Source organism: Dasypus novemcinctus, chromosome X (assembly GCF_030445035.2).
Source record: "Dasypus novemcinctus isolate mDasNov1 chromosome X, mDasNov1.1.hap2, whole genome shotgun sequence".
Classification (NCBI taxonomy): Eukaryota; Metazoa; Chordata; class Mammalia; order Cingulata; family Dasypodidae; genus Dasypus; species Dasypus novemcinctus.
The window spans coordinates 83,898,547-83,925,000 of record NC_080704.1 but is presented as its reverse complement, the minus strand read 5'-3'; the positions used below and the strand labels follow the sequence as shown (position 1 = coordinate 83,925,000).

Here is a 26,454-nt window from a genome sequence, read left to right as displayed (position 1 = left end):
TGACACAACAAGATGACAAAATGAGGATACACAACAAGGAAACATGATGGCAGACACAACAAGCAGGGAGCAGATGTGACTCAAGTGATCGGTTGCCTCCCTCCCAGATGGGATGTCCTGGGTCCATTTCCCAATGCCTCTTAAAAAGAAGACGAGCAGACACAGCACACAACAGACACAGGTAGCAGACAGTGAATACAAACAAGGGGGGAGAAATAAGTAAATAAAATAAATCTTAAAAAATGAGTGTGTGTCAGTTTGAGGGAGTGATGGTATATGGTGAAGAGATGAGGTGTGCCAAAAGTCAGACTTTGCTCAGTTTTTATTTTTGCTCAGGGATGATCCCCCTGACACCCTGCTGGAAATGGTTGTTGAATGAGTGAAGTGAGCAAATCCATTTCTCTTTTTTGGGCTGGTGTCCTCGTCTGTAAAATGACAGGTTTGGACTGGATTGGAAGGCAATTACTTGAATTCAAGTCTCAGCCTGCTCTGTCACTGATGAAACTGCAGCAGTTCCTTCCTCTCTCTGGGCCTCAGATTCCCCACTTAAAATTAATGCACAGGATGGACAAGGGGTTCTCTAAGTTTATTCCCAACTTTGTCATTCTTGTATGTCTCTCTTCTGTATCATCCTCAATTTCAGGCTCTGTTGCTGCCTTGACTGTGCAAGCCAAGTACAACAGTCCCTTCAGGTTTCCCATCAATAACATAGGGAGGAGGAGAGGGAGGTTGGGTTGGATTATTGCTAAGGTCTTTGCCAAGTTTCAACATGACATTTTTGTAACAAGGTGGTAGTATTGACAGGACCTCCATTCTGACTCAGTCGGTGACCATGTTCCTGTTTTGTGAAGGAACCCATTTTCCACTTCAGAGCTTCCTTAAAAAACCCAATCTCGAACAGTCCACCCCACTCCAAGCCCTTCTATAGCTCCTTTTCCCATTTCTTCTCCAGCAGAGAACATAGACCCAGGTGGAAATTTGATTTGAAATGAGATTTAAGTCCTGAAGCCAAAATTTCCTACTGTTAACCAGGTTAAGACTATTTTACCCTTGTAGGCAGTGGACATATTAAGACTAGATTTTTAGATGTTTATTTTTATTACAAACCCCTTGAGGATTTAAATGTCCCAGATCTTGAGTTCCAAATTTTGTTCATTCTCCTAGATTTAATTGTAGCACATAAAGCCTGCATCCTGCCCTAAATAGTAATACTGTGCTGCTTTCACCAATCAGCATTCTCTCCAAAAGCAAAAAGCCACACATGTACATGGACATATGTGGAAAAAATAAACTGACACTCCCATGTTATGTGACCACTTAACTGGGCAGATTTGAGATCTTTGAATGTCTTCTCTTCATCTGGAGAGAAGTGGGTGGCAGTCTGATTCTTAAGAGCTATCTGCACCATGAGCAACAAAGGATGCCCAGTAAAACCACTCTCTGGTGACATAGCAGGGGTGAGGCAGGGAGGAATGGAATCAGGGAAGTTGTTGCTCCAGCATTTTCAGTGGTCCTTCCTGGGAGTTACAGGACTCCTGGGGCCCAACTTCTGCTTCATTGCTGTTTGGGATAACAGGATAGTAACTGGGCCCCTTCCCACCTACACCATTAAGAACCAGTGGATTGTCCTTTGGGGAATTGATAAAAGTCATATTGGGATCAGTGGAGGGGGCCCAGGACTTTGGTCTTTAATGAAACCATCAGAAACCAGCTATGCCCCAGCTGCCTGTTAGTAATGGAAAAAATCATGAGTGGGGACCATTATCCTCTTTGGAACCCCTCAGGAGCATCCTCATTCTCCTATCCCTGGGATGGCTCTGATTTGTGATGGCATGTCACTGCTAGCTCCAAGTAATAGTCAGGGATGCGATGCCTGGCAAAAAGATGATGAAAGGTTGGGGTGGCAGAAACACAACAAAGGCCCAGAGAGAAGAAAAAGACACAGAGGCAGAATGAGGCAGAACTGAGTTCCTAATGAGTGGAAATGTGCTGGATGGACACGACCTAGCAATTCTTCCTGTCCCTAATCAGAGGCACTGGAAATGCTCTTCAACAAGACTGTTACTAAAATGGCTTCTCTTCCTAAATTTTCCAACCCTATTTGCAGCTGCTGCTTGTACCTTTTTGTGATCCAGATTGAGAATGGAATTTTCCCTAGGGCGGTTCCTTCGCTGACTTGACTCAGGTGGAAATATTCACTTGTCATGAGTAATAAGAGATGGAGGAGTAGGTCATTCACATGTCAATAACTACTGCCCCTCCACCCACCATGCCATTTCCCTGTCATCAATCCTCTGCCTACTGAGATGAAAGGAGTTTCTTCACATTTGTCAGGTAGATGCAAAAGTGGGGAGCTGTGAGGGCTTCCAGGTTAGTGTGTTGGCCTGGGAAGTCTGTAAAATCAGTGAGTAGAGCTCTGTGGTGTTTAAGATCTCTTCCCAATATGATATGCTCCTCTTCCAGTCTATCATTCTGTCAGCTTGGGCCAAAAAGTGAGATTGTGGCTCAGCCTGAGATGAGTGGGATTGATAGTAGTGTTAGGGGTAGGCTGGGCCAAGGTGAGACTTATTGGCCCACCCTGTGTGTCCCTCCTTTCTCAAAGCACCCATGCATTTATGGCACTCATAAAAAGAAATAGAGAAGAGAAGGCAAAGGGGGCAGCAGAGGAATAAATAGAGGAAAGGAAGAAAGAAGCAGACTGTTAGCTAGCCATATGATGAGGAGACTGCCTGTACATTTGTAAAATGATGGTACGCATAGCTCTTGAGTAGCCACAGCTCTCAGACTCTGAGGCTGAACAAGGATCCTTGTCTCATTTTGCTTCTCTTTCCTTCCCCTACTCCCCGCCGCCCCCCCCCCCCACACACACAACAGTTCCCAATGATGGATGGCAGTGAACTCTTCCGCACATGGAGGCTTGGGTCTCCTCACCAGGCTTCTAGGACACAATAGCACCTTTGGAGTTGTTTTTTGTGGGTGATTAAAAACCTGGGGCCAGGAAGTCCCAATTCTTTCTTTTCCCAGGTGTTAGAAAATATATATGGGAAGTTTCCAAAGGCTAGGGGCCTGATCCCGAGCTTCCTTAGATCCCAAGTTTCCTCAGATCCTGGGAAGAAAAGGGCCCTGGCAAGTTTAAAGGCATTCATGGGGAGAGTTTGGTTAATGAGTTTGGAACTTCTGGAGTATGGGCTCCAAGGGAATGGTTAAGTGGCTAAAATGCCTTGTGCACAGGTTTGGGAACAAGTGTGCTGGTGGCAAAAATGTAAATGCTGAGCGGGGCAGGGTGAAGTTCGGGAAGGGCCTGGGAGGAGCACAAAATGGCAAGAAAGAGGCATTAGATGGGTTCCTCAGGGGTGGAGGAGCCTGGCAAGAGCTCCCCATTGGGGTCTTGATCAGGAGCCAACATCTTATCCTTGCTGGAATCCCTCTGCTCTTTCTTGAACATCCTTTGATGCATGAGAGGGACGAAGAAGAGGATTACAGCCCCGATGATGGGGGGTACACCGGCAAAGTAGAAGGCCACATGGTAGTCCCCAAAACAGTTGCGCAGGAGGCCTGCAACAGTCAAGAGAGACCAGTCAAACTCAGTTTTGACCTACTTCCCAAAGGTTCTTCATTTTCCAGGAGACCTGACAGTGCCTGTCTGGAGAACTTTGGCCTGCACTTCCTTGATTCAGGAGCCCCCTCAACTAAAATATTCCCAGAAGAAAGAAATAAAACCTCTCTAACTAAGGCAGGTGGCCAGTCCATGAGGTACTAGGACTGCAAGCCATTGAGCAGCCTGGGAGAGGCTAGCCCATGAGTCAATGTTTGCAATAAATCATACAGAAAGGAGACAAAGTATGACTTTCATTGGTTTTCCTTATTTCCTGTGTTCCTCTGAGATACCAACAATGTCCTTTGGGACAGTGGAGGGAGAAACTGACAGATACTAAGCCATCATTTTCCCTTCTGCTTGCTGGAGGTGAGCCTCATTGACCTAGTCCTGGGGTCTGACTTTAATTAAATCTCAAGCTCAGTTCAGAAACCAGTAGAAGAGAGGGAGGGTGTCTCAGTCTTAGTAAAACCAGGGCCCACTTTCTATTCTCTTCCTATCCAGCTGCCTTGCAAATAATCACTTGCCTGTGGAGAGGGACAGAGGATATGAGGTCAATGTAATTGTCAGGAAAGCCAAACCAATTTCATTCACTCCCCTCCTGGAAGCAGACATGTTTTCTACAATAAAACCCCATTGAAACAGATACAGCCATGGAAAAGCTTTTCTGCCAAATGAATTTATGGATGTATACTGTGCTTAGTCTCTTTGACCAGGTTCATTCACTCTTCCAAGGCTGTTTAAACACAGACTCATGACCTCCCTGGAATATCAGCCTCACCTGCAATGGGAGGCCCAGCAATCATCGGCAGGGCCATCATTCCCAGGAGGTAGCCAATGGCCTGTGAAGCCTGCATTGGGCCCACCAGCTCAAAGGCGATGGGGGCCATGATGGTGATGAAGAAGCCATCGCACAAGCCCAGGAAGAGGCAGACAACGATGAGGCCCCCGAAGCCCTGGCACAGGGGAATCATCATGGACATCAGACCCAGGAGCAGGAAGGAGATCACCTAGAGGAGCAAGGGCCTGAAGTTATGCTGTGCTGGCCAACCAAAACCACATAGCAAGTCACATCTCTTTCTTAGGGCTCCATTTCTACCACTGATAAAGTGGGTCAGGAGGGTCTCGACAGGGAGAGAAGTTGGACCAAATGTTTATTTAGGTCCCTTCTAAGCTCACACTGAAAGATCTAAAGTCTTTAAGAGAGCCCCTTAAAAAGAGGGGGGGCAAGACCCCTAGTTTTAAGAAGTTAGTCTTTGCACTGGGCCCCGAGATAAAGGGAATTAAAGTATCTGCTTTCTGATCCTGTGGTTTGGCACATCAGGTATCAGGGTCTGGGACCAGGCCGTGTTAGTATTCTCAGATTCAAGTAAGGAATGGGGAGAGGAAGAGGAAGTGATGATGACTTGCATGACAATTGTATGGGAGACTGAATGGAAGGCCCAGCTTCCTGAAATGGAAAAGGAAACCATTCTTTTTTCCTTTGTCAATTTTTTTGTCTTTATTTATTTACCACATTTTTTGGTCTTTATTTTTTAATATTACATTAAAAAAATATGAGGTCCCCATATACCCCCCACCCACCTCACCCCACTCCTCCCCCCATAACAATTTGCTCCATCATCATGAGACATTCATTGCATTTGGTGAATACATCTCAGAGCACCATTGCACCTCATGGTCAATGGTCCACATCATAGTCCACACTCTCCCATGTTGCACCCAATGGGCCATGGGAGGACATACAATGTCCGGTAACTGTCCCTGCAGCACCACCCAGGACAACTCCAACCCTCGAAAATGCCCCCACATCACATCTCTTCCTCCCACTCCCTACCCCCAGCAGCCACCATGGCCACTTCCTCCACACCAATGCCACATATTCTTCGATTACTGATCACAATAGTTCATGAATAGAATATCAGTAAGTCCACTCTAATCCATACTCTATGGGAAACCATTCTTATGGGGGGTTGATTTTAGAAAACGTCTTGGCATGAAGACCACTGGGAGGTTCACCCAGGTTCTAAACTTTAGGATAAGCAATGCAGCACCTAACTTATACATCTCAGCACAGCTCTGGCAGCCTCTGGCTGGATACCTTGAGAAGGTAATGAAGAGCTCCTTTGTTTCAGAAAAACTGAGCCACAGGGAAAGGGTCTAGGAAGGTCGAAGCCAGCCTAGAGGCACTGACTAGCCACTGGGCTTTCTTTGGGCTGAGCAAAATGCCTCCAAAACAAAGTAGCTGCCTTTCCAGAGGCTGGTTTTCCCCTCTCAACAGAGGGAAGGGCCACTGGGAACACAGCTGCTTATTATTATTATTATTATTATTATTATTATTAAATTCATTTTCATACTATATCTGCAAGCTAGACTGAAGACCTGGGCTGCAGCCAGAGAAAGGAGCCCACCTCCACACCTGACTTCATCCAGCAGAGCCAGGTCTTCCCAAGGCCAGGGCAAAGATTTGACCTGTCTACAGAGGCCATAACAGGTCCAAGGATTTTCCAGTAGTTCACAGAGGCAGGATGAATTACCCAGGAGCACATGGAAGATGTGGGATGGTCAAGACTCTTTCATGCCCTAAAGTTTATTTTTGTGTGTTGTTGCTGGCAATGGGTTTGTTAGGTTGGTCGATTGATTTTTGGAGAGGAGAAGAAATGTCCCAGCCATGTCATCTGAGGGCATCTCTCCAGTTGAGGGACCTTTGAACGTTGCCTAAGCTGTTTTGGGGTAGCTAGACAGAAGCTAGGAATAAGAACCCAGGCATCCCCAGCTTCTCCTCTAGGAGAGTCACACCATACACATATGAGCTAAAACCAGGTCCACCTATCAGCCAAACCCCTTAGGACAATTTAGAGTTAATACCATAAAAAAGAAACCACCATATAACACAAAGAACCCCATTAACTGATTTTAATCATCTCTAATTATGACCTATTACATCTATCTACCTCTCAACATCCACAAATAGGTCTTGCCAAGGTGCTGAAAAGTCACTCTATGAACTGAGAATTAGGCCTCAATAACTAGCCCAAAGTAAGGTTGTCCTGCATATTGTCACCATATTATTTTCTAACAGATTGGCAGGCAGACTGTTGGGAAGCTCAGGACACATGTGCCTGCTTTTGCCAACAGCAGGAAACACAGAGTCTAGTGGATCTGGGCTTAGTGTGGGTGACTCTTTGAACCTGGAGCTGTGTACACTCCTTTCTTCCCCCAGGCCTTTACTCCTATATCTGAACAAGAGAGAAAAAGGGGCAGGGGTAGTAACAGGCTGCTCCCAAATTCCTGTGATGGATGGAATATCCTGAAGAATTCAAAGGAAGAGAGAAGTTTATCCTTTGTCGTATGCGCTCAGCATGAAACACCCACTAGCAGAATGAGCTTGGACAAGTCACTTTCCCTCTCTAGGCCTCATTCCCCCAATTTGTAAAAGAAGGGAGTTGTTGGACTAAAAGTTGATGACCATATACTTCAACTATAATGTTCTAAGATTTCTAAGTGGTAATACTGGATCATAGAAGAGTGGAAAAGGGGAGAGAGCCTGGGGGTGGGAGGTGGAAAGTAGTCAGCAGAAGCACTAGGTCCTGAAACTAGCTCATGCCTCCCTCTTGGAGCACCCTATACATAACAGAAGGCAAAGGCTTCTAGGGCCCTACTTCTCTCCTAGGGACTGTGTCGAGAATCAGATGAGCCAGGCAAGAGCTGTTACCTCTCCTCGGTAGGAAGCCCAGGCCCACGATCAGCTCACCCCAATTTCCAGAACATTTTGGCATCATGGAGCTGCTGATACTGGCTGGGAAAACCCGCAGGGTTGTCCGTGGAAGAGGCTTGGAAAGCCACACATACTCCTATACAAACTGCCACTGAGATAAGGCACTTATTGATATCTTCGCAGGAATTCTAAATTTCATAATAGGTTTATTTCAATCACAATCTCTGTCTGACCTTGGTTAAGTTGCTTATCATCTCTTGGGACTTTGTTCTGCCTCTATCACTTAGGGTAAAGTGGAATATTAGAAGCCTACTGGAGGTCAGTTCTGTCACTCCTGGCTATACGAAGCTTTCTCTCAGTTTTTCCATCAGTGTTATTAGATGTTGGTCTGGACGGACCATAAGGACACTTCTATCTCTGAAAAAGCAGCTCCTGCAAATCTGACACAGAATTAAACACAACAGGAAACCTTAATCATATTCTTGATCAAGACATCTGAGGATTATTTGGGAAAACATGTGGGGCTATCAGAAGAAAGAGAAATCCTTGCCATAAATTTGGTCAGTGCCTGTTGGAATTTCTATTAGGGCTTCCCCAGGAGATGAGTGAGTCAGAGCTCAACCACGTTCCTTATGTGTTATTTGTGACTTTGTTTTATGGCGTTGCCTTCATCCCTCCACAGGGTTCTATACTTGGACACTTCCTGGTATGCTCAGCTGCAGGAGCAAAAACATGAGCTAGGTAGAAAAGGCTATATTGCCACAAGGTAGACAAAAACAGACAGCCTGAGCAGTAGTCTGTATTCAAACCAGACCAGAATCTAGTTCATAAAGTTAGTGATCTCTGGACTATCCACATGGCTACTGTCCACTATATGAAGCTTACTGTGTCACTGTCAGAAGGATTAAAGCCCTGTGTAGCTGTAACTATTTTTTACTTCCCAAAACCTGTTCACATCTATATTTCTTTTGATCCTCACCTGTGAGGTGAGACAGAAAAGGTAAGAATTATTTCCATTGCACAAGTGAGGAGACTAAAACTTAGAGAGGGGAAGTGAGATTTGACCTTTTCTCTCACAGTTCTTGTGTCCATTGATAGTATGGCATTTGGAAACCAAAGGAAGTGTGAGAGGTGATGGATCAGGGCCTGGGCCTAAAGAAGAGAGATGCTGGGACACAGAGTGATACAGATACCCAAGATAGTGCAGGATAGCAATGAGGCTAGTTCTCTCTGGGAGGTAACATCTACGTCCTGGCCTCAGTTTCCCCTTTCAATGTAAGTGACATTGTTAATAAAAATTTCCTTTTAACTTGTTTTAAGAGGTTCCATATACACTGTTCTCACTGGATTCTCACTTCATCTTGGTGAAAGAAGGCATAACAAGGATAACTGTCTTCATTTAAAAGCAGAGGAAACTGAAGCTCAGAGAATTTGATTGACTTTCCCATGTCATACAAGCTGGTGTCATAACTGATGCTCAGGGCATAACAGTGGCACAACCTACCATGCTATTTTAAAGGCTGAGGATAATCTATCATCTGTGGCAGGCTATCCTTCTTCACCATGGACAGGGTGATCACACTCACCTGCAAGTAGATCTTCTTAAGTCCTGGGATGGAGTCGCTGACACGGCCTGACACAAGACGCCCGAGGCCTGAGGTAGCACCAATACACACCAAGAGCACCCAGGTCTCCTTGATTTCCAAGAATTCCTCTTCCACATATTTCATCTGAAAATCATAGTACGAGGCCCCCCAGGACAGGAGGAGGAAAAGGAACTGACTGGTTAACTGTTGGCATATGCAGAACCCTCTACTTCTTACTTCCCTGGACCAAGTAAAAATTCCCTTTCCCTATAGCCCTAGCCCCAGGGCAAGCTTTCTAGATGCTTCCAATAGCCTAGAAGGCAACATAGACCTCCTTTGGCTTCCTGTATTTTGCACTTCTAACCAAGATTGAGGGGGTGGCATGTCTTTAAGCCACTTCGAAGTCCTGATAGGTTAGAACACATCTCTAACAGCTGAAAAAATCCAAGGGTTCCTCCTACAATCTCCCCAACACCAGATCCAGAACTGACAACCTTGGACAACACTAGGACACCAGGGGAGAAGAATCCACCAACTTCCAGGCAACTCTTCCAGAAATCTCATGTTCTAAGAAATATGAGATTTGTGGATAATAAAAGCTGGGCTATGATCTAGGGTTCTCTGGTCATTTAAGTTTGCTAGATATTGGGCTAAACAAAGCTGAACAGGTTTCTTTACTGCAGGACTTTCAGAACATTTAAGAGATTACTGCACAATATAAAGCTCTAAGAGAAAGAGAGAAATCTAGTATATGTTGTATCCTAAACAAAATCATTTGATCACAAGACCAGTATTCCACAGAACATACTTTTAGAAAACCCTGTCCTAGGGTCATCTGGGTCAGTCTCCTACATCGAGGCAATGCTTATATTCTAAAAAACTATCTAGATTTACCAGTGGGAAAGCTATAGCACATGGGCTTTCCCCTGAGAAACTTAATTGGTTTCCCATTGAAGTCCTCCCTCAGCCTGTGCTTTTCCCCTCTTTGGATCCCTCCAACCACTGTTTTGTCTCTTTTCCTGAAGGTCCCAGCTTTTCCCTTTCCAAATCCTCTACTGCCACCCTCTGACTCCAGGCAGGTAGAGGGGAGCTTCCTGGGGCCAGGTGGGGCAGACCCACCCTGGTATTCCTTACCAGGTGTACGTAGGGAACGAAGTAGCCAAGGGCAGCAGCAGCAATCCCAAAGGCCCAGATGCGGTAGGTACGTTGGCGGAACACTCGCATGTTGAAGTATTTCCTGAGCTGGGCCAGAAAGCGCTGGCGCAGAGTATGGATGCCCCTCTTGCTTGGAGTGTCCTGGGAGCTTGGCAGGAGGGGCCGGTAGGTGAATGAAAGCAGCATGAGAACAAACATGAAGGTACTCAGCACCTGGAAGGTTTGGGCCAGCTTGATCTTGGTCCCCAGCATATTGATGAGGAAGGGGAAAGACATGGAGAAGATGCTACTCCCAGCAGACACCACGCCATTGGCTAGACCCAGGCGGCGTTGGAAGTAGTGGCCCAGGATAACAAGGGATGGCTGAAAGGCGAAGGAACAGCCACAACCAAAGAGAATCCCATAGGTGAAGTAACGCAGGCTTAGGGAGCTGTGGGAGAAATACCGAGAGTTTTCCTCAGCAAGCTGACCAGCAATCTACCTGCCCTTCTACTTTCAGCCTCCTGAGACCTCCTTTCCCACACCCTTAACCCACATCACCACCTACCACTGACCCTAAGAGAAGATAAGGAATAGGGCCTTCTGATTCCCATTTTGTAGATGGGGAAGCAGAGGCTCAGAGAGGTGAGGTAATTTGCCCAAGGTCACATAACCAGTAATCAGTAAAGCTTGGACTTGAATACAGATCTGTGTGACTCTAGAATATATTCCATAGCACCCCATAGAAGACTATTTATTGTTCAAAAGAAAGCCAGAACCAACTTATGCAAAGGCTTCATGAGTGGCTATAAGGTGTAAGTCAGTGTCTTAGAGAGAACAGTTTCACCTTCCTGCTCACCGAGAATTAGCTAAACCACAGCCACTACCTACCACATGCCTCCACATGTTTTGCAATAGCCCTCACTGCCCACTTAATTATCTAATACTCTCCATGGTCAGAAAGTTCTTTCTCATAGATAGACCCAGTCCTCATACAAAAGGACTGGGCCTATCTGCAGAGATTATGTGGTGTTAGCATCCATGTTTCCATGACATCCTTTACTCACCATCCGTTTGAATTTATGGGACACGAGAAAGGGCCTTGGTTTCAAAAGGGTTGGCTCCAATTATAACATATAGCTAATCCAACTGCTCCACTTGTCAGAATCCTTGCAGCCTGCTCCCATTAGATTCTTAAGGTCTCTGGGATTAGCTGGACTGGTAACCTTGTCAAAAGGGGAGGACTTAGACCTTCAGGGAGGGACCAGTGGGGCAAAGCAAGAAATTCAATTCAGGGTACTATGTGGTAAATCTTCTAGTTGGACCCCAGGACAGGAAGCCCCCAAATTGGGCTTGCCAAAGCCTCACCACCACTGCCTGCATTCTGTCCCATTCCTTGCCATCCAAAGGAACTCAGAGCACTGACTCAGACAACAGAAAGGATGACTTGGAACTCTAAACACAAGCAGAACCATTCTTTTTTGCTGGACATGAAGCCATCCAGAAAGTTTCTTGGCTCTGAAGATGGTCTTACAGGAAGGGCAAAAAAGGTGGAAGAGGGAGTTAGGGGCTGGAGAACAGAAAGTCTAGTCCAATGTGCTTGAAGGGTGCCAGAAGAAAACACCACATCTGAATGACTTCCGCTCCTATAATTTAATCATGTGTATTGGAAGCAAAATGGGAACCGTATGTTGCTGATTTGTTTATTTGCTCTGCCCAAACTTATGATCAGACCTCTGCTGTGTAGTCCTGGAACTGGAGCTATTTCTGAAATCTTCCTCCCCACAAGGAACAGGCATCAGCCTCAATAAAGCAAATGAGACTGATGGCAAGAGGGGTCCTAAATAGGTTGGACTTGCTGCCCTGGGGGAGCTGAACAGGTCCTAAGAAGGACATACATTTTTCCTCCTCTTTCCCAACTAGATGAGCCAGTGCCAGGAAACCAATGTGGGCTAAATCCAACCTCTTCTGGGGAAGGGGGTTGGAAATGCTTGAGTCATAAAGAAAGCTGACTCATCCTCACAGGGCTCAGTTTTAGCAGTGTACAATTATTATTCTCCTCCATGAGTGGAAACTTCAGCCTAGAGAGTACAACCATGGTCCTTTTCTGGGGAGCCAAGCTCAGAAAGTAAGTCCCTGACCAGTTAGCTCTGTCTTCTTTCCAGGCATCTCAATATGGTCATTTTGTATCTCCAGGCCAGGATTCACCTACATCAGTCCAGGAAGACTGGAGGTAGGAGGTACCATAACTTCCCAAGTGTCTTTCACAGAGAATCAATGACATTCTGTAAGAATCCCTCATTCTTTAGTTTGTGATATAGGAACTTCAGTTCTCCCCTTCCCTATATACATCTTCTGCAGGGTTGGGAGAAAAAGAAAGCAGAAAAGAACTTGTGGCCTGCTCCTTGCCTGACACTAACTATCATGCTCTGCCAGTTGGGTTCTGGGTCTGTACCTCTGTAAGGAATGCTGCTAAACATCCCTTTCATGCCCAAGAAATGAATACTTATCTGTCCCAAATATTCATGCATCCACAGCTAGTGATACCTGGAAAAGGGCCAGAAATGCCAAGGAGACTTGGGCTCATCTGACCCTCTTCTTCAGCATAAGATTCCCTCGGGAATCCTGGAATTCTAGGTGCTCATGTGGGCTCCATTCAAGAAACTTGTTCCCAAGAGGGAAGGTGAGGTCATAAGGCTCTGTGGCACATTGGAAAGGAATAGAATGGTGGGGCTGGAAGAGATGTGCAAAGACCACCTGGTCTAATCCCCTCATGTTACAAATATATAAAATGAGGCCCAGAGAGGGGAATAGGCATGTGCAGTGTACCATAACGATTCAGTGGCCAAAACGGATTGGGGCCCAGATGTATGAACCCCCAGGTTTGGGTTTTTGCCCCCAATTGGGAACTCTTGCATCCTTTTTGGGAATATTCCCTACCAACATGTCCTGGGAACCATACCTAGATGAGTCCCATTGGATAATAAATCCTGGGAGAAAAGATTTTGAGGGACCTACATGAGCAGGGCTACAGGGGACTTGTGATGAGCTTCTAGTTGAAGCCCAGAAAGAAACCATCAACCCCTAACTTTACCTGGTGAAGGAGCTGGTATGGAGGCCAATGAAAGCGATGGCAGCCCCTGCAGTCGCTGTGATTCGGCAGCCCAAACGGTCAGTGAATATACTCACAATGGGAGAACAGAAGAAGATCATCCCCATTGCAAGGGCTCCAACCCATGCTGCAGAGATAGGAAGCACAAAGTCACCTTACTTTAATGCGGTGCTTAGTAGTGTAGTTGTTATCTTATTTCTTCTTCTCTGCCCTTTAAGAGGGGGCATTGCATTGGCTTGTACTTCCAGCCCACCAGCCTCATGGAAAGAGAGGTTGGGTGACTTTCAATTTGCCTGAAGCAAGCCATGTAAAAACCAGGAATCTATTTCATAAACATACTTATGACTTCAGAACCAGGGCATAGGACCCTTAGCTATGATTAAATCTATGAAAGAGTCTTCTAGCTAGCCACCAAAATCCATTCTTTTCTTTTACCTTGGCACAGCTACACTGTTTTTCTCAGCCTCTTTAACTGTTGGATGTGACTATGTGACTGAATTTTTACCAACTAAATGTGGGTAAAAGTGATATGTACCATGTTCAGGTTTGGATCATAAAAAAATTCCATGAAGCTTCTGCCTTCCTGTGGGCTATGGCTACAATTGCAGAGTGACCTTGGAAGCCACATATTGAAATTGGCAGAACTGCCATCAGCCGGAGTCCTTGAATAACTACATGGGGCAAAGTCCTCTCTTCCTCACCAATTGGGAATTCCTGCCCTGGATGTTACATGAGAAAGAAGGAAACTTTTTGTTCTTCAAAAGATTGAATCTTTGGGGGCCATTTGTTACAGCAGTTAAACCAACCCAAAAATAAAACAGACTCTTCTGCCACCATTTTACTGATGTAGAAGCTGAGGCCCAGAAATGTGAAGGGACTTGCCAGAGATCCCACAGCAAGTTAGTGGCAGAGCTAAGACTCAAACCCAACTCTCCTTATTCCTAGTTCAAAATTCATTTCCTTATATATTCTTTTGGTAGAAATTAAACTTCTTGTCATGGAGGTGTGCAAGCAGAGGCTAGATGCAAAACAGGGAATTCAAGCACTGGAGTCATATTTGGACTAGACACCATTTAAGGCCCTTCCAGGGAGGCTAAGCCAGATAAATAACCTTAGGCTCTGGGCTGCTTGACTTCAGGGGAAAGTAATATGGGAGTTAAATCTTCAGGATCTAAGGTCAGACTTATTTTGGTCATTGGAGCATTCCTGTGAAGATATTGAGACTAATAAATAGGACAGAACACAGAGAAAAGTCTTGTGGAATTGTATTAGGACACAGGGCAGTTTCAGAAGCCATCCAAAGATTTCTAAGGACACTACAAGAGGGTTATGATGAAATCCTTCATCAGAGTCCCTGTTTGGCAAATTCATGACTCCAAATGTAAATAAAAGAGTATATTAGTTTCCTAGGGCTGCCATGACAAATATTCACAAATTGGGTGGTTTAAAGCAACAGTAATTTATTCTTTCATAGTCTGGAGGCTGAAAGCCTAAAATCAAAGTGTTGGCAGGACCATGATCCCTCTGGAGGCCCTAGAGAAAAATTGTTCCTTGCCCCTTCTCTTGTTTCCAAGTGATACTTAGCATTCTTTGCCTTGTAGTTGCCTCGAATTTCTGCCTCCATCTTTGCATCACCTTCTTGCCTGTGTTATCTCTTCTGTGTCTCTGAGCTCAAATCTCTTTCTCTTATAAGGATGCTGGTCATTGGATTTAGGGCCTCCCTAATCCAGTCTGACCTCATATTAACGGATTACATCCGCAAAGACCTTACATCCAAATAAGGTCACATCCTGAGTTTTTGAGCATGCATGCATTTTGTGGCAACACTATTCAACCCACAACAAAGAGTTTGTCCTGTTTTTTAAAGGCTCTTAAATATCTGGAACAATCTTCACCAAGGAGGAAGAAATTTGCCCTTTTAGTTAGATTTTTCCAGCCCATTTTTCCCAAAATGAAAGGCCAAGATTTTTTGTTGTTTGTTTGATGACTGTTATCAAGTTGTATCTTGTGCTGCTGTTTTCTAGACTAAATAATCTTTTCAGCTTTAATTTCAATGCTGTAATCACTTTCAGAGCTCTCCTCTGAACACTTCCCAAGTCACCACCATTATCATCAAAAAGCATTTATTGAGTGTCATCTGAGCAGGCACTGGGCCAGTTTCTGGCACTCTTAGGTTGTGGAACCCCAAGTGGTCCAGAGGCATGCAGCCTGAGTAGGCTGGGGCTGGAGGATCATGGAAAGATGACCTCCTGTCTCTGTCAGAACTAGTCCAATACCTGTGTCTTTTACCTCAGGGCTAGTCCATCACCTGGGTCTGTCACCTTAGTGCCAAATAGGCTGCTGAGATACCTACTGTGGATCTTTGCTTTGCTGGGACCCCATCCTGAGCCCCAACTGCCTAGCTCCAAAAGTACTGGCTTGGGAAAGCAGGAGACCAGGGTTATCATCACAATTTCACCTCTAACCTTGCAATTTCACCACTTACCAGCTGTGGGACCTAGAGCAAGTCACTCAGCACTTTTTAACCTCAGTGTTTTCACCTGTGAAATGAGTATTAAATTCCCTGCTGTGCCTTCCTAAAAAAATTTTTAAACAATGTCAGATGCAAATGTATGTATAAGAAAGTTTTGTAAAGACACACATACAAAAATTAACAGAAAATTTTTGTCACACACATACAAAAATTAACAGAAAATGGATCAGGGACTTAAAGGTAAAACTTAAAGCTATAAAACTTCTAAAAGAAAACATGAGAGAAATTTTTTTACCCTTGGTTATTCAAACATTTCATAGACACATACAAGAAGCATGGGCCATAAAAGAAAAAAGGATAAGTTAGACTTCATCAAAATTAAAGTTTTGCTCTTCCAAAAACACTGTACAGAAAATGAAAAGGTAAGCCAGACTAGGAAAAATATTTGAAAAACACATATCTGATAAAGACTTGTATCCAGGATGTATAAAAAACACAACTCAATAAGAAGGCAAATAAACCAAATTAAAAAGTGGCAGAAGACTTGAACAGACATTTCACACATACACCCTATGAATGGTAAATAAGCACATGAAGAAATGCTCAACATCACTAATTATTTGAGAAATGCAAATTAAAAGAACAATGAGTTACCTCTACACTCTCACTAGAATGGCTTTTTTTTTTAAAGATTTATTTTATTTATTTCACTCCCCTTTTCCCCCATTGTCTGCTCTCTGTGTCCATTCACTGTATGCTCTTCTGTGTCTGCTTGTATTCTTGTTATGCGGCACCAGAAAACTGTGTCACTTTTTTTGTTGCATCATCTTGCTGTGTCAGCTCTCCATGTGTGTGGTGCCACTCCTGGGTGGGCTGCACTTTTTTCACATGGGACTGCTCTCCTTGCAGGGCACACTCCTTGTGCATGGGGCACCCCTATGCAGGGGACACTCCTGGGTGGCACAGCACTCCTTGCACGGGGCAGCACTGTGTGTGTGGGCCAGCTCACCACATAGGTCAGAAGGCCCTGTGTATAGAACCCTGGACCTCCTATATGGTCGGCAGATGCTCTATCAGTTGAGCCACAACTGCTTTCCTAGAATGGCTTTTTAAAAACCTGACAGTGCCTAGTACTGGTGAAAATGCTGAAGAGCTGAAAATCTTATAGACTACTGGTGGGAATGCAAAATGATACATCCACTTTGAAAAACAGTTTGGTGGCTTCTTATAAAGTTACATACCAGCAGATGATGTAACTAGAAAATGACCTTGAATAAAAGGGTCAACTCGGACCAGCAGAATATCTCAGTCTACATATAATACCAGGAGTTAAAAATGCTTTTTGACCTGAATAAAAGGGGGAAATGGAAAGGACAAATGAGTTTATATAGCTATGAATCTCCAAAAAGAGCTGGGAGGTTATCAGAGGGGTTGCCCTTATGCACACCTCAGCAAGTCCCAGAGATAGATAAGGTAGATACAACCCCAGGTATTGGTTCTTCTGAGTGCTACAGAGACCCACAGGTTCTATGGTCATGGCAGATAGAGTTCAGTGCCATGTTCGTTGGCCCTACTTTGGAGTTTATGTTTTCTGTGTGATGGAGCTAGACTCAGATGTGTCTTTGTCCACAAGCCTCTTCTGTTACTTTTACCGGATCTGTACTTGGTGCTGGGGTTTAGTATATACCCAGTGGACCTGAATCTCTGGACTGATCATGTGATAGCCAGGCCCTGGACCTCAACAGACTTGCAACTCCTACACTCTGGTTTATTGAAATTACCCCACTCAACTAACATGAAGGTGAAGAAGATCAACCACCACACCAGGGAGCCAAGACTGCCTACAACTGAAAGCAGAATTGCATCCAGCATCCATGTGGAATCTAAGCCCCCTCTTGATATAGATGTGGAGTGGACACAACCATTCTAAGGTCCACAGGATGGAGGAATAGAGTGTGGATTATAGTAAACTTACTGATATTCTATTCATGAACTATTGTGATTAGTAATCGAAGAAAATGTGGCACTGGTGTGGAGAAAGTGGCCATGGTGACTGCTGGGGTTAGGGAGTGGGAGAAAGAGATGTGATGTGGGGGCATTTTTGGGGGTTGGAGTTGTCCTGGGTGGTGCTGCAGGGACAGTTACCAGACACTGTATATCCTCCCATGGCCCACTGGGTGGACTGTGGGAGAGTGTGGGCTATGATGTGGACCATCAACCATGAGATGCAGCAGTGCTCAGAGATGTATTCACCAAGTGCAATGAATGTCTCATGATGATGGAGGAGGTTGTTGTTATGGGGGGAGAAGTATGGTGAGGGGGCTGGGGGGTATATGGGACCTCATATTTTTTTAATGTAACATTAAAAAAATAAGGACAAAAAAAGAAAATAATAATAAAGTTACATACACATTCACATATGACCCAGAAATCCCATTATTAGGTATCTTCTTAAGACAGATGAAAACTTAGTCCACAAAGTTTATAACAACTTTTTCATAATTGTTCCAAATTGGCAACAACCCAAAAGTTTTTTAATTGGTGATCAGACAAACAGGGATATAATGACCAGCAATAACCATGAACAAACTATTGATGCAGACAACAACTTGGGTGGTTTTCAAAGGCATTATGCTAAATGAATGAAGCCAAACTTACCTGATTCCAATTATATAAAATTCTGGAAAAATGCAAAACTATGGAGACAGAAAAATGGATGACTAGTTGCCAGGGGAAGGAGTAGGGAGAAGAGGATTGATTACAGAGGGGCACAAGGGAACATTTTGGGGTGATGGAAATGTTATATACCTTGACTTTGGTGATGATACACTTTTGTCAAAATTCACAGAATTGATCATAAAAATAGGGTGAAAGCACCATATGTAAATTATATCAATAAATCTGATGTTTTTAAAAAAAGGGAGGAACCAAGAGACTAGGAAGTGCCAGTGCAAGTTTATGATGTATGTATTTTTCTTCATGCCAGATTTTCATCTTACTGGCATCATATCAACTCTTGGTCTTTCTGAATAGCTATAATACAATGAAACTAATGATTAAGCTTGTAAGGTATCTTTTGTATAGTAAAGGAATGTTTAAATTATATTTGATATAGCTTTATAATTTTTAATCTGTTTGTTTTTTGAAAGTTTTTATATTTTGAAATAATTATAGAGACACAGGAAATTGAAAAGATAGTCCAGAGAGATACTGAGCATTTTTCACCCACTTTCCCCCATTGCCATATCAAAACCAGGAGATTTAACCTTGGTATAATGTGTGTGTATAGTTCTATGTCATTTTAGCACATGTGCACATTTGTGTAACCACCATCACAATCAAGATACAGAACTTTTCCATCACTACAAAGATCTCTTTTATTCAACCCCTTTATAGTCATACCCAGTCTGTTCCCCCCACCATCCCTAACTACCAGCAGCCACTAGCATGTATTCCATCTCTGTAATTTTATCTCAGGCAAGTTATATAAATGGAATCATACTCTATGTGACCTTTGAAATGGGCTTTTTTTACTCAGTATAATTCCTTGGAGGTCAATATTTGAAGTGAGTTTCTTGTAGACAGCATATAGGTGGTATATATTTTTATTTTATCCACTCAGCTAAACTTTATTTTAAAACTGATCTATTTAGACCATTTAAATTTAACATAATCATTAATATGTTAGGGTTTAAGCCTGCCATTTTATTTTTGCTCTGTTTGTTCCCTTTGTTTTTTCTCTTTTCTTTTTCCTGCTTTTCTCGGTTACAATAGCTTTTTGTGGCTTTGTGCATGTTTTCAAAATTTTTATTGAAGCATTTCATTCATATATGAACATTTATAAACAATAAGTGTATAGTAAAATTCATGACCTTATTAAATAAAGATGCATAACATCATACAGGGGTCCTATACATTAACTTACCACCAAGACCTTGTATTGTTATGAAACATTTGTTAAAAATTATGAAAGAATATCATGAAAATCTTACTAACTATAGATCACAACTTACTTTGGTGTATTTTTCCCCCAACCCACCCTATTATTATTTTTAAAATATATTTTTATTACAGAAGCTGTGAACTTACAAAACAATAGTGCACATGCACAGAATTCCCATACAACACCCCTTCACCAACACACCACACTGTGGGGGAACATGTGTTACAGATTATGAGATAATATCATCAGACTATTAACATCACCCATGATTCATAGTATACATTTGGCTCACTTTTTCCATACTCCTCCATTATCAACACAGTACATCTTTGGCCTAGATGCATTAATATTACAGGATTGCTGATAACCAGTCCATAGGTCACTCTAGTAGTATTTTTCCCATGCTTCTCCACATTCCTGCCACCCTGCAATAGTAATGTACATCTGCTCTAGCTCACAGAAGGACACTCTTGTATTTGTACCATCAACCACAATTCTTATCAACCTCTGGGTTCACTGTGTTATTCAGTACCTAGATTATTCTCTATATTTCTTTCAGTTGACATTTACATCCTTAGTCTACCATTTCTAGCCCACATTCCCATTTATAAATCAGCTGCTACTCAGTTTAAGGTGTTACCATCAAATCTATACATTTCCAGATTTTTACAGTAAAGTTAATTAAAACTTCTACACACATTAAAGCATCAGTAGTCCTTCTCAGTCCTCTTCTTATCTCCTTTAAGAATCTACCACCTCCCACCACGTCTTGAAGATATTTTCCAACATTTTCTTCTAGGAGCTTTATGGTGCTTGCTTTTATATTTAGGTCTTTGATCCATTGAGTTAATTTTTGAAAAAGGTATGAGAGAGGGGTCCTCTTTCTTTCTTCTGGGTTTGGATATTCAATTCTCTCAGCACCATTTGTTGGATAGATTACTCTGCCCCAGCTGGGTGGATTTGACAGGCTGGTCAGAAATCACTTGACCATTGAAGTGAGGGTCTGTTTCTGAACCATCAATTCAGTTCCATTGCTCTATATGTCTATCTTTAATGCCAGTACCATGCTGTTTGTAACACTATAGATAAGTAATATGAAATGAGATTCCTACAATGTTGCTTTTCCTTTCTATGAGGTTTCTGTCTATTCAGGGCCCCTTACCCTTCCAAATAAAATTGATAATTGTGCTTTCCATTTGTTTAAAAAATGCTTGTGGAATTTTTATTGAGATTGCATTGAATCTGTATATCAATTTGGTTTTTTTTCAACAGTTTATCCTTCACTTTATTTTTTCATCTTCATTTTACTTTAAATGTTACATTCATAAAACATGAGGTCCCCATATACCACCCACCCACCCCACCCCTCCCACATCAACAACCTCTTGCATTATTGCAGCACATCCACTGCACCTGGCAAATACATTCTGGAGCACCGCAGCTCCACATGGACAGTAGTCCACATTGGAGTCCACACTCTCCCCCAGCCCACCCAGTGGTCCATGGCAGGACACACAACAACCAGCATCCATCCCTGCAGCACTACCCAGGAAAACTCCAAATCCTGAAAATGCCCCCACACCATATCTCTTCTTCCATCTCCCTACCATCAGCAGCCACCGTGGCCACCCTCTCCACATCACTACTACAATTTCTTCCCTTACTAATCACAATAGATCCCCAGCAGAACACGAATAAGTCCACTCTAATCCATATTCTATTCCTCCATCCTGTAGACCCAGGGAGGGTTATTTCCAGTCCACCTCTACATCAAAAGGGGGTTTAGATTCCACATGGATGATGGATGCAATTCTCCTGCTGGCAGCTGTAGGCACTCTGGGCTCCCTGGTGTGGTGGTTGACCATTTTCACCTCCCTGTCAGCTGACCAGGGTAAGTCCCAGAAACCAGAGAGAGTAGGAGCTGCAAGGCTTCTGAGGCCCAGGGCCTGGTCATCACATGACAGTCCAGAGATTCAGGTCTCCTGAGTATACACCAAGTCAAATGCCAATCACAGGTCCAGTAAAAGTAACAGAAGAGGCATGTGTAGAAAGGTCATATCTGAGTCCAACTCCATCATACTCAGGAACATGAATTCCAAAGTAGGGCCAACTGACATAGCCCTGAACTCCAGAGCCATCTGCCATGACCATACAGCCCTCAGGAGAACCAGCACCTGGGTTTCCATCTACCTTGGCTGTCTCTGGTACCCTGATGAGGCGTGCGTAAGCATCACCCTTCTGATGACCTCCTGACACTTTTGAAGAGTCATAGCCATATAAACTCACTTGTCCTTTCCATTTCCTCCTTATAATCAAAGTCAAAAAGCAGTTTTTAGCACCTGATATTACATGTAGGCTGAGATATGCTGCTGAGTTGACCCCTTTATTCAAGGTCTTTTTCTAGTTACATCATCAGCTGGTACTTGATAGTAATCCCTCAGCACCAGGGAGGCTCATCCCTGAGAGTCGTGTCCCATGCTGAGGGGAAGGCAATGGATCTACATGCTGAGTTTGGCTTAGAGAGTGGCCACATTTGAGCAACATGTTGGCTCTCAGGAGGTAACACTTAAGCACCCCGCAGCTCTAGGCCTAGTTCATATTTCAAGTACACAGGCTCATAATCAGAGCCATCAGTATCAAAGCTTCACTGTCAGACCATCCATCTTTGTTGGTCTTTGCCATTGCACTTGGGGGATTGTTGCTGTTCCTTTGGGGAATGTGATAGAGCTCCCCTGGCCAGGAACCCAGCACTCTCTCAGCAGTTGTTTCCAACTGAAACCACTATAAAAATATCCATACCTTTCTGTGTACCCTGTATACATGCCCTGGAGAACTCCTTCCCAACCATGTGCCCCCACCAATAACACCCCACACAAGTGCTCCTCCCCTGCCATAGTTGTACCCCTCTGTAATCCCAAACTTCTTCAGAAAGGAAGCTCAATATATTGCCAGATTCCATTAATAGTAAAATGGAATATAGTGACGGGTTTAAAGGTTAGATATAGAATACATAGTAATTTAGAAAAATTAAATAAAGGAACAATAAATTAGGGTATCAAAAATGAGACATTGATGCCTTCCCCCAGTGTGGGACATGACACCCGGGGATGAGCCTCCCTGGCACCGAGGGATCACTACCAAGTACCAGCTGATGATGCAACTAGAAAATGACCTTGAATTAAAGGTTCAACGTGGACCGGCAGAATATCCCTGTCTACATATAATAACAGGAGTTAAAAATGCTGTTTGACCTAAATTAAGGGGGAAATGGAAAGGACAAATGAGTTTATATGGCTATGAGTCTCAAAAAGAGAGTCGGGAGGCTGTCAGAAGGATTGCCCTTATGCACACCTGAGCAGAGTCTCAGAGACAGATAAAGTAGATACAACCCCAGGTATTGGTTCTTTTGAGGGCTAAAGAGACCCACGGGCTCTATGATCATGGCAGATGGGGTTCACTGCCATGTCGGTTGGCCCTTCTTTGGAGTTGGTGTTTCTGCGTGATGGAGCTGGACTCAGAAGGGATCTCTTTTCACAAGCCTTTCATGCTACTTTCCTGGAATTGTAGTTGGTGCTGGGGTTTAAGATATATGTAGGGGATTTGAATCTCTGGACTGACAATATGATAGCCAGGCCCTGAGCCTCAAAGACTTCAACTCCTACACTCTGATTTATTGGACTTACTCCACTCAGCTAACATGGAGTTGAAGAATGTCAACCACCACATCATGGAGCCTAGAGTGCCTACAACTGAAAGCAGGAGGATTGCATCCTATATCCATGTGGAATCTAAACCCCCTCTTGACATAGATGTGGAATGGACACAAGCCAAGGTCCACAGGAAGGAGGAATACAGTAAGGATCAGAGTGGACTTAATGATATTCTATTCATGAACTATTGTGGTTAATAATCAAGAAAATGTGGCATTGATGTGGAAAAAGTGGCCATGGTGGCTGCTGGGTGCAGGGAATGGGAGGAAGAGAAGAGATGTGGAAGCATTCTCGGGACTTGGAGTTGTCCTGGGTGGTGCCCCAGGGACAATTGCCGGATGTTGTATGTCCTCCCATGGCCCACTGGATGGAACGTGGGAAAGTGTGGGCTATGGTGTGGAACACGGGACATGGGGTGCAGCGATGCCCGGAGATGTACTCACCAGACACAGTGGATGTGACATGATGATGGGGGAGAGTGTTATTGGGGGGGGGGGGGAAGTGGTGGGCCGGGAGTGGTGGGGGCGAATGGGGACCTCATTTTTTTTAATGTAATATCTTTTTAAAAAATGAATAAATTGAGTAGAATTTGGGGAAAAAAATGAGACATTGAAAAAGATTTTTTTTTGACATTTTGTCTTTCATCACTGCTATAAGTGTTGCCCTGTATGTACAGTGGCAAGGCAATTTCTTCCATTTCTTCCTTTTTTCCCTAATTATTAAGTTTGTCTTCACAAAAGTTTTAGATCACAGTAATTCACATATACAATATATGGTACTCGCACATATCCAATATCAAACCTTTTGTCCCTTCCCCAGCAATGATCTTTTTACATGTTCATATTATATTTGTTGCAGCTAATGTACAGATATTGAAACAATAGCTTTGAAACATGGCTCCATTTTGGTTTACATTGTGGTTTATATTTTAGACTATACAATTTTTTAAATTTTTAGTTATTATATGTTTTACATTATGGTTTACATTTTAGCCTATAGATTTTTATACATTTTTGGTGTAATTTAACATATCCTATATCCATCACTGCATGGTCTTGTGGAACACTTCCATTGCCCCACAGTTACACTGATTCCATGTATTCAACACCTCTTTCCCCCTCCCCTCAGGGCCCACCATAACAATCAATCTTCATTTCTTTGAAGGACCATATTCAGAGATACTTTCAACAGTGTTGAGAGCTTGACATACTTGACTTCCTTAACCCATTGGGACTCACCTATTCTCTTGAGAGATACGATTCCTTCTGTTTGAGAACATCAGTCCTCCCCAAGATGTGGGTATACCTTCACTTTCATTGTATGGGTCTCCAACAAATGATATAACCCACTATGATAAAACGAGCACTCACACACTTCCTAGAGGCTTGCCCTGTGTCAGATGGCCCCCTTAAGCATCTTAAACAGGTAAATTTCTGTATTATATTTTCTTAAGTGTTTTCTCTACATTATAATTTCAACCACATACCTGACAATCTATTATGTTCAAATGTTCCCCCCACACTCCCCCCAATTTCTTGAGTCATCTGACCCATCCTCCCATCCCTAGCCCCCCTCAAGCCCACAAAGCTCCACCTAAAGATATCCCTATGCCCCCCAATTTATCCCTTCCCTGTCCAGATACTTACCTGCAGGTTGTCATAGATTTCACCCATGTAGGTGCCAGCTTGCAACCTTCCTCTACTCTCCAACTTCCTTTAAGTTTATCATCCAGTTTCTAGCTCTGAGAAACTTGGTTTACTAATTTCATATCAGAAAGGTTCATGTAGTATTTGTCCTTCAATGCTGGGTTGCTTCACTCATGATATTTAGTCTTCCAAACTATCAACCTGGAATGTTCTTCCAATAATTAATATTAAGGTCTTTTTAAATTTCTTTTAACAGTGCAGTGCAGTTTTCTGAATACAAGTGCTTTACATCCTTGGTTAAGTTTATTCTTAAATATTTGAATATTTTAGTCACTATTGTAAATGGAATTTTTTCCTGACTTCTTCCTCAGATTTTGCATTACTAGGGTCTTTTAAAATCTGTTTCAACTCATGTGTGTCATCTGGCTTCTTCTTCTTCTTCTTCTTCTTCTTCTTCTTTTTTTTTTTGTTAGTGCACGTGTGGAATGTCTTTTTCCAGCCTTTCACTTTGAATCTATTGGTATCCTTAGGTCTAAGGTGAATCTCTTGTAGACAGCATATATATGGCTCATATTTTCTTATCCATTACACCAGTGCATGTCTTTTTATTGGGGAGCTTAATCCACTAACATTCAGTGTTATTAATGTAAAGGCAGTTCTTTTGTCACTCATCCTGACTTTTGGGTTTTACCTGTCATTCCTTGTTTTTTCTACTCTTTTGACACTTTCAGTCACTCTCACTGACATAATCCTCATCTCTAGACTTTCTGCCAAGCCTCTCTCTACTTTTCTCCCTTTCCAGACTGTAGCACACCCTTTAGTATTTCCTTCAAAGCTGGTCTCTTTGTTATAAACTCTCTCAGTTTCTGTTTATCTGTGAATATTCTCAACTCTCACTCATTTTTCAAAGACAATCTTGCCAGATATAAGATTCTTGGCTGGCAGTTTTCCTCTTGCAGTATCTTAAATATATCATAACCACTGCTTTCTTGATGCCATGGTTTATGATAAGAAATTGGCACTTAATCTTATTGGGTATCCCTTATATGTTATGCATTGTTTTTCTCTTGCTGCTTTCAGAATTTTCTCTTTGTCTTTGGCATTTGATGTTCTGATTAGTATGTGTCTAGGAGTTGGTCTATTTGGATATATTCAGATAGAAGTACTTGTGCTTATTGGACATGGATATCTTTGTCCTTCAATAGAGTTGGAAAATTTTCTACCATTATTTCTTCAAATACTCCTTCTACCCCTTTTCCCTTCTCTTCTCCTTCTGGGACACACATGACACATGTGTTTGCACATCTTTTGCTGTCATTTAGTTCCCTGAGACCTTGTTCAGTTTTTTCTACTGTTTTCTTCATCTGTTCTTTTGTATGTTTGCTTTCAGAAGCCATGTCTTGAAGCTCACCAATCCTTTCTCCTGCCTCCTGAAATCTGTTATATGACTCCAGTGTATTTTTTATTTCATTTATTGCACCTTTCATTCCCATATGATCTTGTATTTTTCTATGTATGTTTTCAAATTCTTCTTTGT

The 26,454-nt window shown here is 43.1% G+C and overlaps 1 protein-coding gene across 1 annotated transcript in view; it reads right to left on the bottom strand.

The window, feature by feature from the left end:
• Nucleotides 1–304: 304 nt before the first annotated feature.
• The window catches only part of SLC16A2 (solute carrier family 16 member 2), a 172,825-nt gene continuing 146,675 nt past the window's right edge, over nucleotides 305–26,454 (bottom strand). The window contains exons 2-6 of the mRNA XM_004475775.4: nucleotides 13,128–13,272; nucleotides 10,034–10,484; nucleotides 8,900–9,043; nucleotides 4,377–4,605; nucleotides 305–3,555 (exon numbers count right to left, since the gene is read on the bottom strand). Of these exons, the coding sequence (XP_004475832.3) occupies nucleotides 3,335–3,555; nucleotides 4,377–4,605; nucleotides 8,900–9,043; nucleotides 10,034–10,484; nucleotides 13,128–13,272 (1,190 nt within the window). The 3' untranslated portion in view covers nucleotides 305–3,334. The remainder of the gene's footprint in view (nucleotides 3,556–4,376; nucleotides 4,606–8,899; nucleotides 9,044–10,033; nucleotides 10,485–13,127; nucleotides 13,273–26,454) is intronic.